Below are 14,424 nucleotides of genomic sequence, written 5' to 3'. Positions count from 1 at the left end.
ACATAGACATAACTCAGCTCTGATTGTAGAAGCTATTTACTCACCTCTTGCACTACTCTCGTTTTATGGAGAATGTCCTTGCCATTTTCTTACTACTAAGTACATATCTGATGACAGCAGCTAACAGACCTCTGTGTGGTTAACATTACAATATATCCAACCCCAGGTTCTGCTTGCACAGATGTATGTCGCGGAGACATTGAAAGACACTCTTTTGAATTGTAAGGATGCCACTCCTCTGAAATCAACAGGATAGATTGCATCCCTCCCTCACTCACCAAGTGGACAGGCCTGGCCCAGATGAAGTGTCTTTGAACTAGCTGAACAAGGTCAGAACTGTCAGTGTCTCTCACAACAGACTTGTGCGCTATGTTTCAGTTGTTTTCGCGTGGCCTTTACTACCTAGGAAGATCACTAAGTGTATTTTTCTAAAACTGTATACTTATGATTGATGTTTAATGTTCTTCCTAGAGAGAGATCGAAGTTTTGTCTAGTGGAAGTTTTGACTCCTGGAAAGGTAGCACATAGGGTAAATGTGCCTGCAGCAAAGAACATGTGCCATGCAGATCACAAAGTGCACATAATGTAAATCGGTCTGTGGGCTACTGCGTGTGTGTGTGTAGGTGGCTCTATTTGTGTGTGGGTTGCTCTATGTGAGTGGCTCTGTGTGTATGGGTGGCTTTGTGTGTGTGGGTGCAAATGCAATAGGTCTCGCATTTGAGAGTGATTAAGCTATTGACATTGTAAATAACAAAGATGTTTCTTTAAATGTTTTAAAAACAAAAACATAAACAAAAATAATGTCATGAGCAATGCCAATAGCTCCAACTTTAACAATGCCAAGAACGTTGCATTGTAAATGCTTGTTGGATATGACCCTGCAGTGGATCCAGTTTACGGATAGCATTTTAATTGGGTCGTTTACTTCCATTCTGTTTATAAGATAGCCAGCCGCTTCAGTCACTCAAATCATATGAAAAGGGACTTTATAGCTAGAGTACAAATGTAAATGGCACATGCCTCAGTGATCATCTGATGAGCACACTGCCAGCGTGTCAGCCGACTCAAGCAAACTCCGGAATAACGACTGACTGAACGTTATCAATTAGTAAAACCCCGGTGTAGCCAGAACACTAACTTTAGGTTATCGCATGCTGAATCGTCCTCAATACGATCTGCAAATAACGTCTGTAAAGCTCTTGATCCTCTTACAGAACCTTAATCTGCGCCCATAAAGTTCGACACCTTCTGCGATGCTGTCCCTTTTGCCATTAAAAATCCTCCAGAGCTGCCTGCCGTTTTATAGACCTGGCGCCCCCCTCTTCCCACAGTCTGCAGTTCAAGAGATCTGGGGTTATCTTCTCACGTTGCTATTGTTGGCTCCTTATCACATGGATTAGTTGTTTCCCTTTAAAGAGCTGATGAGAGCTCCTGTCCGTGTTGCTTTTAAATGACTGTTCTTCCAATACAAGCTCTGCCCATTCATATTTCCTGTTCATACTGTTGCGTCGGTGGCACGCATTTAGAAAATTACCAAACTGCATCTCGTAATCCTGTAGCTTTACGAACACCCTTCTTATTCATAGAGGTTAAACTGCGCAAGTTCATGGTCCTGTCCTCTCTTCTTTCATCCCTTAAAACGGCATGCATTTTACACATCTCTTGAGTGGTGCATCGGAGTAAACGGTAGACAAAATTATCTCACCTGCTTTGGCCCCTCTGCACAGACCAGGCAGGAACCTCAGCCCACTCATGTGGCTGGCCGCTGCAGAACTGCAGCTGCGGCCGCGGTGCGGCATGCAGTAACTCTGCACATGCGCCATCCCCGCCTCTCAGCTCACCAAGACAACGAACGGCCTACCCAGCGCCACAGACTTTAAGGTTTAACGTGACATTGGACAATTAAACGAAACGACTATGCTCGTGGCGGCCATGTTTGAAAAGGTTCAAACCTGTACATTTCCTATAGAGGGACACACAAAAAACGATTAAAGATCATAAAAACATACAAAGGACACCTAAACTGGTAGGTCTATGTATTATTGTACCGTTCTCCCTTACAAGTGCTTAATTTAATATTTCCGTACCATTCGGGAGGTCGAAATACGTGTATTCTCCATCCTCTGTTTCTATTCGACATAGCTCTTAGCGAGAGGAAGCTGTGCATGGCTGTTAAGGTTAAACATTCTTTTGACTCTATCAACAGGCGCAATGACACCTAATACACGTTATGCACATAAGACAAGTTGTGCTCAATATTTCGAGAGTGTTTTTTCCTAGTAAGTACAATAGAGAAGAGCTCTTCAATATGTCGTATACATTTAAAAAGACAATACAAAGCCATGCCGTTGTTTACAGTATTTATCAACTCTCAACAAAATATCTACAATCATGTGAATCTTTTTACAAAACTCTGAGGATTTGGTTTGTCTTTTTCCTACATAAAGTAAAAGACCGCCCCTAAATATTTCAAACATGGCCACATGGGGAAGCACAAGTCTTCTTAACTTATCATGCTTTCAAGAGCCGGTGGTGCATGCTGCTGCCCCTTCACACCATCCACCCAGGGATTCTAAGGGTGTGTGCGTGTGAAAGGCATTCTCTGACATTGCCGCCTTCTAGCCACTCGAAGGAAAGGTTGGATAGCGGACAGGAAAGCGGAACAGTTCGATTACGTCATAGCGCACCAGCATGGCTCTTCCAGGATAGGAAGTGTTGTAAGGTAAGAAACGACTTGATCGACATTGCACGAGACTGTGAACGCAATTATTTTTGTCGCTCCGAGGAAATCGCCGACTCTCCTTACTTCAGTCAGTGACGGGGAAGAGGGGGTTTATGATTCTCCAACAATCACCATGGGGCGCCAATGTAAAAATTAATTTTGTGTTTACGTTGGGAAGGTTTATTTAATGCAGTGTTATAATAGAACCAAGTAAGTTGCACAAGGATTTTTACACACTAACAAGGTTAGGGAGTGTTAAAGGGACCAGTGAGAAGGAATTCACTATTCTTTAAGTAAGTCTCATTCTAGAGATTTCCTCAAATTGAGTTAGAGCTATTGGCATTGTAAATGGCAATGTCTTTTACCTATGTGTTATGGAATATATGTGTGTGGTGTGTAATGGAATTATGTGTGTTGGACTGGATTAGTTAGTTGTGTAATTGTGTGACATGGAATTGTGTAGCGAGAATTGGATTTGTGTAGTGGAATTATGTGGCATGGTGTGCCGTGGAATTATATGGATAGTAAATATGTGGTGTTGAGAGTGTTCCGGAATTATGTGGAGTGGAATTGTGTGTTATGAAGTGTAATTATGTGGTGTGGATTGCAAATGTGTGGAGTTGAATTGTGTGGTGTGGAACTGTGTGGATAGCTTTACCTGTTTGGTGAAGAAAAAGATGAAATATGTAGGAGCCAAGCTTCAGATCTCTGTATTTGGGTGTTAATAAAAAAGAAAGAGAGTTAGAGCTATTGGTGTTGTAAATGTCTCTTTCCTATATGTAATGTATTGGAGTGGATGTATGTGGTGTGTAGTGGAATTTTGTGGGGTGAATTGGAATTGTTAGTTGTGGCATAGAGTGGATTTGTGTTGTGGAATTATGTGGCATGGTGTGCAGTTGTATTATGAGGACAGTAAGTATGTGTTTTTGAGTGTATTGGAATTATGTAGAGTGGGATTGTGTGTAATGAAGTACAATTATGATGAATGGTATTTTGTGTTGTGGAGTGTTATGAGGTGTAGTTTAATTACGTGGTGTGCTGTTGAATTTTTGGTATGATGTTGAATTGTGTGTTGTAAATTGGCTATATGTGGTGTATAGTTGAATTGTGTTGTGAGGTGGAATAATGTTTGTTTTTCTGTAATTTGTGGTGTGGAATGGATTTGTGTGTAGTTGAATAGTGTGGCATGGAACAGTGTGGCATAGAGTGAAATTATGTTGGGTGGAATTATGTGGCATGACATGGAGTGTTTTATGTGGATTGTTATGTGGTATATAGTGTATTTATGTGGGGTGTATTTATGTGATATTGAGTAGTGTGTAATTAGGTGGAGTTAAATTATGTGGTGTTGAATGGTATGTGGATTGTAAATATGTTGTGTGGTGTGGTTGTATGGATTGGCGTTGTATTGAGTGGCATTGCATAGAGTAGAGTGGTGTGGAGTGGCGTAAAGTGGAGTGCAGTTGTGTAGCATTGTGTGGAATGCAGTTGGCTGGAGTGGTGTTGCATATTGGAGTGGGGTTGCGTGGAGTGGCAGTGCAAGAAGTGGCATGGGTGGCACTGCATTGATTGACGCTGCATGGAGTGGTGAGGCGCAGAGTGGAGTGCAGTTGTGTAGAGTGCAGTTCTGTGTAGTGGAGTTTGAAGTAGCATAGATTGGCGCTGCATGGAGTGAGGTTGCATGGATTGGCATTGTATTGAGTGGTGTTGCATGTAGAGGCATTTCATTGAGCCCAGTGGCATGGAGTGCAGTGGTGCAGAATGGAGTGCAGTTGCGTGGAGTGCGGTGGCGTGGAGTGGAGTAAAGCAGAGTGGCATGAAGCAGAGTGGCATTGAGTAAAGCAGAGTGTAGGGGAGTAAAGCAGAGTGTAGGGGAGTAAAGCAGAGCTGCATTGAGTGGAGGGGAGTAAAGCAGAGTGTAGTAAAGGGGAGTAGAGTGTAGGGGAGTAAAGCAAAGTGTAGGGGAGTAAAGCAGAGCTGCATTGAGTGGAGGGGAGTAAAGCAGGGTGGAGAAAAGAGCAGAGTGGCATGGAGTGAAGCAGAGTGGCATGGAGTGGAGTAAAGCAGAGTGGCATGGAGTAAAGTAGAGTGGCGTGGAGTAAAGCATAGTGTAAGGGAGTAAAGAGGGGGAGTAAAGCAGAGTTGCATTGAGCGGAGTGGTGTGGAGTAAAGCAGAGTGGCATGGAGTAAAGCAGAGTGGCGTGGAGCGAAGTAAAAACAAATTGGCATGGAGTGGAGTAAAGCAGAGTGGCATTGAGCAGAGTTAAGCAGAGTGGCATGGAGTAAAGCAGAGTGGAGTAAAGTAGGTTGGCATGGAGGAAAGCTGAGTGGCTTTGAGCGGAATGGAGTTGAGTGGAGTAAAGCAGAGTGTAGGGAAACAAAGCAGGGTGGAGTAAAGCAGAGTTGCATTGAGCGGAGTGGCGTGGAGCGGAGTAAAACAGAATAGTGTAGAGTAAAGCAGAGTGGTGTGGAGTAAAGCGGGGTGGAGTAAAGCAGAGTGACGTGGAGTAAAGCTGAGTGGCATTGAGTAAAGCAGAGTGGAGTAGAGTAAAGCAGAATGGCATTGAGTGGAGTGAGGTAAAGCAGAGTGGTGTTGAGCTGAATGGAGTGTAGAAAAGCAGAGTGGTGTTGAGCTGAATAAAGCATAGTGGCGTTGAGCGGTGTGGAGTAAAGCAGAGTGGCATGAAGTGGAGTAAAGCAGAGTCACGTGGAGTAAAACGGAGTGGTGGGGAGTGGAGTAAAGTAGAGTGGCATTGAGTGGAGTGCAGTGAAGCAGAGTGGAGTTGAATGGAGTAAACCAGAGTGGTGTGGAGTGGAGGAAAGCAGAGTGACGTGAAGTAAAGCAGAGAGGTGGGAGTGGAGTAAAGCATGCACCAAAATTTTAGCATGAATATTTCATTTTACTACATTAATTTAAAACTTTTAATCAGCTCAAACAACACTAATGTAATTTGCAATCTCTACCCAATAACTGAGCATCTTGAAAAGTAAGTTCCACTGCTGTTGAAAGCTTCACAGATGGTGATTGCGTGCTAAAAGTAGCCTAAAGGTTTTAAAATACAGAACTGACCGGGTAAGCACCTTTAGAAAGATTGTAATCGCCAAACAACAGTAAATTAGCAAAGGACGAAGTCTGTAGTGGTGGGAGACAGAAGAATGCTTTGTAGCTGTGCGTAGCTGTTAAGATTGTTTTCGTCCTTCTAACCAGCATATGTTTTTTATTCCCACATTTGTCTGTAAAGGTTCCCAGCAGCAAAACGCATCCAAGGGTACAGTGGGGGGTGGGTGTAAGGGGGCTGGCCCTAACCAGTAACATAACTGATGAAAGGACAATGCTCTGGGTGCTGTATGTTTAACATACAGTGATTAACAAATGGCGTGCACCAATCGCTACATTTTTCACACAAGGACACTGCTGGGGGCACTTGATGTTTAACACTACGTAATACAGTGAGCAGTACCAAAGCATATATGTTAGAAGCTGGCCTGGTATATGATGTCCACTAATGTAAGTGGGCACCTTGCACCAGTCCAGACAACACTTATGGTGATTTAAGAGGTCTTAAACAACCTTAGAAAGCTCTCTAAGTGGTAGTTGTGGAGAGCAACCTTCAGGCTTAGTCTTGAAGGAGTGTAAAGCAGCTTGTTTTACCAGAATGCAATCTTGTAGTATAGATTAAATGAAAAAGAACTGTGGAAATGTGCTTTTCAATGAGCACACCAGTGCAGGGGTCACTCTTCTCTGTCCACGGGTCCATAGACCAACAAAATAGAGGTTGGCACTAAAGCTGGAATTCAAATAACAAGTTTATTAATCACTCATGAGTGGGACTACGTCCACACAGCACTCTCAAGTGCTGCCTGAGGTAGTACATTGAGGTCACAGAACACAGGCCTTATATACAGAGTTTGTTGCAGAGTAAGCATATAGTTACAAATAGAAGGTACAAGCATACACAGGAAGAGTTACCGACAAACATGGGCAGATGGGCAATCACTTAGTCAGCAAAGTGGGAGGGGGAACAGAACTGCTTACAGTTGCAAGACACAGTTGACAGTTATGTCTTTAGTCAGGTGCATTCTAGCAGCTACACGCCTTTTCTCAGCACATATACATTGCTTGAGCTTGGAATAGGAGTTAACTAAAGCTGATGACTCAAGCAGATTAGAAAAGCAAGCAACAGTGAAGACGGAAGAGTCACAAGGCTAACAAAACAGATGCTGCAAACAAGATGGCTTCAGCTCATGCTAACAGCAATTATTTTCGATTCCCACAGATGACCCTTTTATCATTGGCTGAAGACATCTCTACGACTTAGAAGGGGCACGGAAGATATCCTGTACATCTATTCTCATTAATTTCCTTGTCCATTGCTAGGCGGGCATTTACATTCTTGACATTTTGTTTAGCTGGTATACATGAGGTACAGGTAGAAATACAAATGGAACAGAGCATCGGGCCACATTGGATACATAGGCAACAGGTGAAAAGAATCTAAAAAAATATACATAGGCTGACAACAGCTTCCATCCCCAGACAGAAAATATGTTCCATAGCCATCCAGTCCAAGTCCATGTCCCTAAATGCTGATGGATTTCAGTGGCTATTTTGTGCATCTTGGAAATTGCTTCAGAAACTGAAGGGGCATGGTCAGGGATGTACACACAACTTCTCCCAATGATGCGGTATGCTCCACAACGGAAAGCTAGGATCACATCGAGCACCATCCTATTTTGGAGCTCCACAATTCTTGCAATTTGTAGTTCTTCTGTGATATTTCCAAGCGCCATTGCTGTCTGATTGGTTACAGCCTCTACAACACGTGTTAAGCGCCTTATCTTTCTGCTGTTTAAGGCCACACCAACAAAGAAGAACAGTCTCAAATTAAAGTCAACATACTGCTGTAGTGCAGTATCAGTTTGATCTACCTCATCATGATTTATTGTCCTCTTGAATCGGCTCTTAGAAATATCATTTTACAGTTTATAATCTTTATGGTAGGATGCAGGTGCCAAAAACACAGGTGGAAGCAAAAAGGACACAAAGGAGCTTCCAGACCACCCAGTAGGTAGGTGGTAATAACCTTTATTTCCGCAAATGAAATAGGTGTTATGTGAGGACAAAAAACTGCTATTTTTCATTCCAGTAATGTTCAACACTAAGGTACAGTCACTTTTTCCCACAGGGACATTGCCAATACTGCTCAAACAAAGGTCTGCTCGAGCTCTAGTAACAGCTATAACAGGAGGTCCATTACCCTCGATAGTTCGAGTGTTAGGAAAACATAGTGTGTGGAGGAATTTCCTCGGCGATACACCTCCATTTCCCACACAGTTCCTTTAGCTTGTGGATCTCCTTCCTCATCACAGTAACAGACTTTATTCAACTGAGCGTTAAGTCTTCCTACATCAACGTTAGTAATATTAGTGATATGAGAAGCCCACAATAGTGCAAACCAGGCTCTGCAGGAGCCATTATGTGAAAACGACAAGGGAATAAAAGGCGTTCCTTTTTCTGATGAGCTGCATCATTCCACATACCCAGCAGTTGGTAATGTTCGTAGCATTGTGGGTATGGTGCAACATCTGATTGAAAGTGTTATTGAGGCAGGACATTCTATGTTTCTGCTCATGATAAGGATGAGTGAAGTAGTGGGGTTCAATGGGGACAGGAGTAGTAGCAGTCAATAGATTTCGGATAGGAGCTACTTCCTCTACAATCCATGTTATTATAGCAACAATAACAACAGTCAAAGTGATCCAGTAATGATCAAGCTCTTTCGATCACAGACTCTTCCAGCAGTTTGTCTCTTTTCCTTAGGCATGTTCATCTCGTGTCAGACGACAAAACAGATGGTGCCCTAAGGTCCTGGGCAGACGTTGGTTTCTTCATTGAGATTGAGACAAGTAGTCACTAAAAGGTTACCCCCCTTTGTAACTCGGGCTTTCACTTCCCAGGACAGTGGCTCAAACAGTGTTTTTCAGCAACAAAGTGTCTTTCTTCCTGGGTCGCACCTGTAATCGAGATGTACCAGGGATCGTGTGGTCCGGGAAGACTTGCTCAGGTCCTTCAGGTGTCGTAGCTTGACCTTTCTCGGTGTCCAGGATATCGCGGTGATCTGTCAACACAGCTGGGCTCACTAGGTCTTGCAACACTTTTCGACAGTGTGTCGCGTGGACCCAGTTCTTCCGTTTCATTACTCAAACTGCAGTCCTGGTAGCAAGCAGCACCTGCTCCGGCCCTCGCCACCTCGTTGCTAGGGAGCTGGTTCTCTGGAATGACTTTACGACCACAAAGTCACCAGGGCGCAAGCAGTGGCCCTCACCTTGCGACCTGTCTGGAAGAGTCTCCCGAACCTGTTGATAAATAGAAGACAAACTGTCAGTCAACTGGGGCAAATAGTCATTCATCAATACATAGGGTACATCATGTATAGGGCGTGGCTTAGGAATCCCCCAAATATTTATTGGCCTTCTGAAAACCACCTCATACGGTGTGAGGCCAGATCATGTATGTGGTATTGATCTAATGGATAGCAATGCTAAAGGCAGTGCATCAGGCCATTACAAAGATGTGGAAGCCTGTATCTTGGCCAATTTTAATTTTAGGGTAGAGTTGTAACGTTCCACTAGCCCTGCTGATTGTGGGTGAAAAGCAGCATGAAACTTCTGCTTAATTCCCTACACTTTCATGAGGTAATCAACAACTTGCCCAATAAAATGGGGTCTGTTGTCTCTCCACAAAACTCTGCAAATGCCAAATCGGGGAAAGAACTCCTTTAGGAGCACCTATGCTGTAGTAAGAGCTGTATTATCTTTCATAGCATATGCCTCCACCCATTTACTAAAGGCACAAACCACTACCAAGACATACTTCAGGATGTTACAGCGTTCAAGCTGGATGTAATCCGTTTGCAGGACCTCAAAAGGTGCAGTAGGTATTGCAAACCCTCCTGTTGGAGTTCGTGTTCCTTTTACAGGATTATACTGGAGACAGATCAGACAGGACTGGACTATTTTCTTAGCCGTACCGACAATCTCTGGATGATCCCAAACTTGCATAAATTGCTTTGCTATTGAGGATGCTCCAACATGTGCCGGCCCATGTGCCATGTGAATCATAGGGTGTAAATAGGCTGTGGGTAACTTCCATTTTGTCATTTCTTTATTCCTCCAACAGCCCTCATCATCCAATGCTCCCTCCTTAGACCATTGGTCTAATTCTCCAACAGAAGCAGATTGATGCATGTCCAACACTTCTTGCCTGGCATCATGCCAACTTTCAGCCTGTGATTTGACTACATACATAGATGTGGTACTTCGCTGTATTGCGGTCTCTCGAGCTGTGTGATCCTCAAAGGCATTGCCTGCCCCTATTTTATTGGTCACTTTCTTGTGTGTGCTACAATTAACAATTGCTACTTTCTTAGGATAGGTCAAGGCAGTAAGGAGATTATGTAATAATTCCCCATGCACTATTTGTGTCCCGTGTGAAGTGAGAAAGCCTCTTTCTTTCCAGAGTTGCCCGAAGTTATGAGCCACGCCGAAAGCGTATCGGCTATCAGTGTAAATGTTAACAAGCAACTCTGTACTAAGCTCACACGCTCTTGTCAGTGCTATCAACTCAGCTGCTTGAGCTGACTTCTGTCTCAACTTCTTTCTGAAGTGTTGTATATGCATAAGCAGCAGATGTAGTGCCATCAGGCAATTTCAGGCAGGATCCATCAACCCACAATTCCCCATCAACACTATAAAAAGGTGTATCTTGTAGGTCACTACGACCCTTTGTGTGTTCTTCAGTAAGGGATATACAGTCATGTAGCTCTTGTGGCTGAGGCTGGGTAGGTAGAAGTGGCAATAATGTAGCAGTCCAACATCTTTTCAACGTGATATGAGGGGCCAAAAGTGTCAATTCATATCCTGTCAAGCGAGCACTAGTCAGATGCTGTGTCTTTGTTTGATTTAGCAAAGCATCGACTGAATGAAGTACTAACACAAACAATCTATGTGACAAGACTATTCCCTCACTCTGACGTATGGACACAGCCGCTCAGAAACAACCAGGCAGCACGCGAGCAACTGGATCAAGGACAGCTGAGAAATATGCACAAGGACGTTGTTTATCGCTGTGTGTCTGTGGTAAAACCGAGAGGGCACAACCTTCCCTCTTGTGTACATAGAGTTTGAAAGTCTTGGTGTAGTCTGGAGTTCCTAATACTGGTGCAGAATAAAGAGCTTGACGTAGCTGTTGGAAGGCATTCTGGCATTCAGTAGTCCATGGGAGAGGCATCAGAGTGTCTTTAGTCAAAAGAGCCAACAAGGGTTTAATAATGTATGAAAAGCTAGGGATCCACTGCCTACAGAAAGAAGTAAGGCCAATCAATGCACGGACGTCCTTCTGAGTACTAGGCACAGGTGTGTCTAAAATGGTCTGAATGCGATCTGGTGTGAGTGCATGTCCCTCCTTAGACAAGAGGTGACCTAAATAGGTAACCTGCTGTCTACAAAATTGCAATTTCTTCCGAGAGACTTTGTGATGATGAGAGACAAGGAATGCTAATAGTGACAGTGTTCTTTCTTTACACTGTTCAGGGGTATCGGCAGCCAAGAAGATGTCATCGACATTGTCAGGCTCCTCCTTCCAGAATCCTCAGGATTGCGCTGAAGCTCAAAGGGGTTCCACCTCTCGACGAGCCCAAGTCTGGAATGTACACATACACAGACTATTGAAGTAATCAAGTGAGGGAAGGAACAGCAGGGAGGGAGATCTGGACAAGGGAAACAATGAAACAGAAGATAAATACAGGGTTAAATTTCTGTAACACCTTTCCCCCTCCAACGTCTTTTATACTAGGTGCAGTTAACCCCACCCTATATCCTACCTGTAAAGGAATAAAGGTTAGCGCTGGATACCAGGAGAGAGTAGGGTGAAGGTACGGAGTCCACAGGGGCTAAGCCCCTCTGTGATAGGTCCTGTACTGATGAGCCAATGCAATAGATGCACCCCAACTTCCGCCTCTATCTTGGGATAAGAAGCAAAGAACAACCAATAGCAATTATAAGCACAAAGTAGCCGTAGTAAATGTCAGTTTTAATTGAGCCCCTAAACAAAGGAAACAATACTGCCAGAAGCGTTTTCCCAGGCTTATTCCATCATAAGATCCAATGACGGGGAGACCAAAGTTCGCCTCGGTGTTCCTGATGGCACTGAGAGACTTTACTGAGAGAGTTCCCCCACCTAATATTGCCGTAGGAGGGACCGACAAGGAGAAATGGAGGAGGGACTGTAAACAATTCTAGGTTCTCAGGGCTGCTACAAGGACAGCCAATGATTTCCTCCGGAAAAAATCCTCCGCAAAGAGGTGGCGGGCCGCCAACCTCGACCAACGGGAGAGATCGAGCACTGTGTGCGCAAATAAACAACAAATATCTCCCCCGCAATGAGGTGGCGGGTGGCCAACCTCGACCAACGGGAGAGATCGAATAAAGTTTAGAGCAAATAAACAGCTGGCTCACCCCAAGACGGCCTCTCCCGCAAGAGGCAGCACTATGCTAGCCTCGACCAACAGGAGAAACAAGCCCACGTCCTCAGGGCTGAAAACAGAGAGTTTGATTCACTCCCCGCCTGAGACTCGGTTCGGTGATGACCATTAACGGGACTGCAAATGGCCAGAAACACCTTTGGCCCCTCAAAAGGATCCTTTCCAGGGATTCTCCGACACAAAATAGTGGACCCCCCACACTTACCGCCGTGAATTTGTAGCCAGCAGACGAACGAAGACTGGAAACGCTGCTACTGAATAATCGGCAGCGTTCGAGGGTTCCGCTAGTCCTTTACGTGTTCAGTGCTTCCGGTTCTGAGCACGTACAGCGTGTTTCTCCAGGCATGCCGGGAATTGTAGTTCTCTGCCGGGGAGCTTCGCGCATGTAACAGTCAGCGCGTTACCGGGCAGTGCAGATCCTGACAGACATATTGAATAAGAGCCACCCCTTTCGGTACAGGAAAAGAATCAAGCTGCCTTTTCAATGCCTGACTATAAATGCTAGGACTCTCTGTATACCCTTGTGGAGCTCTACAGAATCTGCACGATCTATTATTCAAAGTGAAGCCAAACAAATAACGGCTATCAGGGTGAATAGGTATTGAAAAAAATGCATTCTTTAAATCAATGACACTAAATGTAGTGGCAGTAGGAGGAACCATAGTAAGGAGTGTTGTGATGTCAGAGACTACCGGGTATTGGGGCACCACAATTTTATTAACCTCGTAAATCAATAATGAATCTGTACATTTTATTGTCAGTGTCTCTTTTCAAAATAGGAAGGATAGGGCTATTACAAATGGTATAATGGACTTCTTCCACAACCCAGACCGTAATCAAATCCTGAACAATGTGCGTCAATGCTTCTTCGCCTTCCCGAGATATTTTATATTGGGGCAAGCGAGGCAATGAAGCACCTTCCTTCACTTAAATATGCACTGGTGGAATAACCATTTGTCCCACATCGGTATCTGATGTAGCCCATAAAGTACTAGGTAAAGATGCCAGAGCAATATCTTCTTTAATGAGACAAGACCTCTCAACCATTGGATAGTTGTCATTTAAGATAACACGCACACCTTCTGGGGAACAACGTATTGTAGCACGAAAATGTTTTGAGCATATCGATACCCACAATGTTTTCCGGCGTGGTAAGGGTAAGCAAAAATGGACATGCTGCATTGAATTTATCAAGACTAAATGCAAGTGGCTGTGACAGTGGGCTAGATGTAGGTGTCCCATTGAATCCTATCGATGTTATCGTTGCACCAGACAGGGGAACCCTAGGAACCCATGTTTTAGACAGAGCACTACGAGTAGTTCCTGTATCAACCAGAAACCGATCAGTAGAGCCCAAAACATTTGCATCAACGTAAGGACCTTCCCTCTGGGGCGTGCGGCATTATTTAAGATGATGTCCCTCCCCCGACTTCTATATGCACTGCAGAACACGCCAATTCTGGTAGCAGCGTCGTACTTCAAGGAACTAGAGTCTTTAGTGCGGAAATTGTTATGGGAGGGTAAGCCCCCACATTGCCACACACACACTTACGTTGGGTTGGTTTGACGGTGGAATTGGGCTTCCTGATATGAGAAGGTATTACTGGGCCTCGCAGCTCGTTGCCATCAATCAATGCCGATATAGACAGCACGATGACCCGGCCTTTCGGATAGACCGATGGCTCCTCCCAAGAGGCGGCTTTGAAGGGGCACTGTATAGTAAATCTCCGATATCTGTCCTGTCTGGTCCGACTAACCATGCTGTGCAAGTATGGAGAGATGCTACTAGAAGCCTGGGGTGGGAGGGCAAGCTTACCAGGGCCACGCCGCTCTGGCACTGTGAACGATTGGGTTGATTGTCGCGGTCCCAGGGGTTCGATAAATGGGACATCATTGGTATCTCCAGAATTGGGGATCTATGGAAATCGGGCGAGGTCATACCATTCTCCCGATTGCAGCAAGACTACGAAATGGCCAATTCGGAACAGTTTCGGTATCTCCAAATCAGGCACGCTTTGCTTGCGGTTCTCCCTAGAGGGGCTGACCTCCCAGAGTCCTCATCACTGGAGGACAGGATCTTAGATGGCGATTTGCCTGAGAAGGCTATATCTCTCATATATCGAAGCTTATTAACAACATGCCCGATCCCCTGATCCACCT

At 44.6% G+C, this 14,424-nt stretch overlaps 2 protein-coding genes across 4 annotated transcripts in view; one reads left to right on the top strand and one right to left on the bottom strand.

Moving 5' to 3' along the window:
* GUK1 (guanylate kinase 1) overlaps positions 1 to 1,850 on the bottom strand; it is a 117,817-nt gene extending 115,967 nt beyond the window's left edge. For 2 of the 3 annotated variants that reach the window (XM_085628771.1, XM_085628770.1), the window contains exon 1: positions 1,706 to 1,839. In XM_085628771.1, coding sequence (XP_085484897.1) covers positions 1,706 to 1,823 — 118 coding nt within the window. In that variant the 5' untranslated portion in view covers positions 1,824 to 1,839. Of the gene's footprint in view, positions 1 to 1,705 lie in introns of all 3 variants that reach the window. The other variant, XM_085628772.1, reaches the window with a different exon arrangement.
* Positions 1,851 to 2,317: 467 nt separating this feature from the next.
* The window catches only part of MRPL55 (mitochondrial ribosomal protein L55), a 166,170-nt gene continuing 154,063 nt past the window's right edge, over positions 2,318 to 14,424 (top strand). Inside the window, exon 1 of the mRNA XM_085630197.1 lies at positions 2,318 to 2,722. The gene's annotated coding sequence lies outside the window, so the exon portion shown is untranslated. The remainder of the gene's footprint in view (positions 2,723 to 14,424) is intronic.

This window comes from Triturus cristatus, chromosome 10, assembly GCF_964204655.1.
Source record: "Triturus cristatus chromosome 10, aTriCri1.1, whole genome shotgun sequence".
Classification (NCBI taxonomy): domain Eukaryota; kingdom Metazoa; phylum Chordata; class Amphibia; order Caudata; family Salamandridae; genus Triturus; species Triturus cristatus.
Note: the sequence above shows the minus strand (reverse complement) of the source record. Positions and strands in the feature narration are given on the sequence as shown.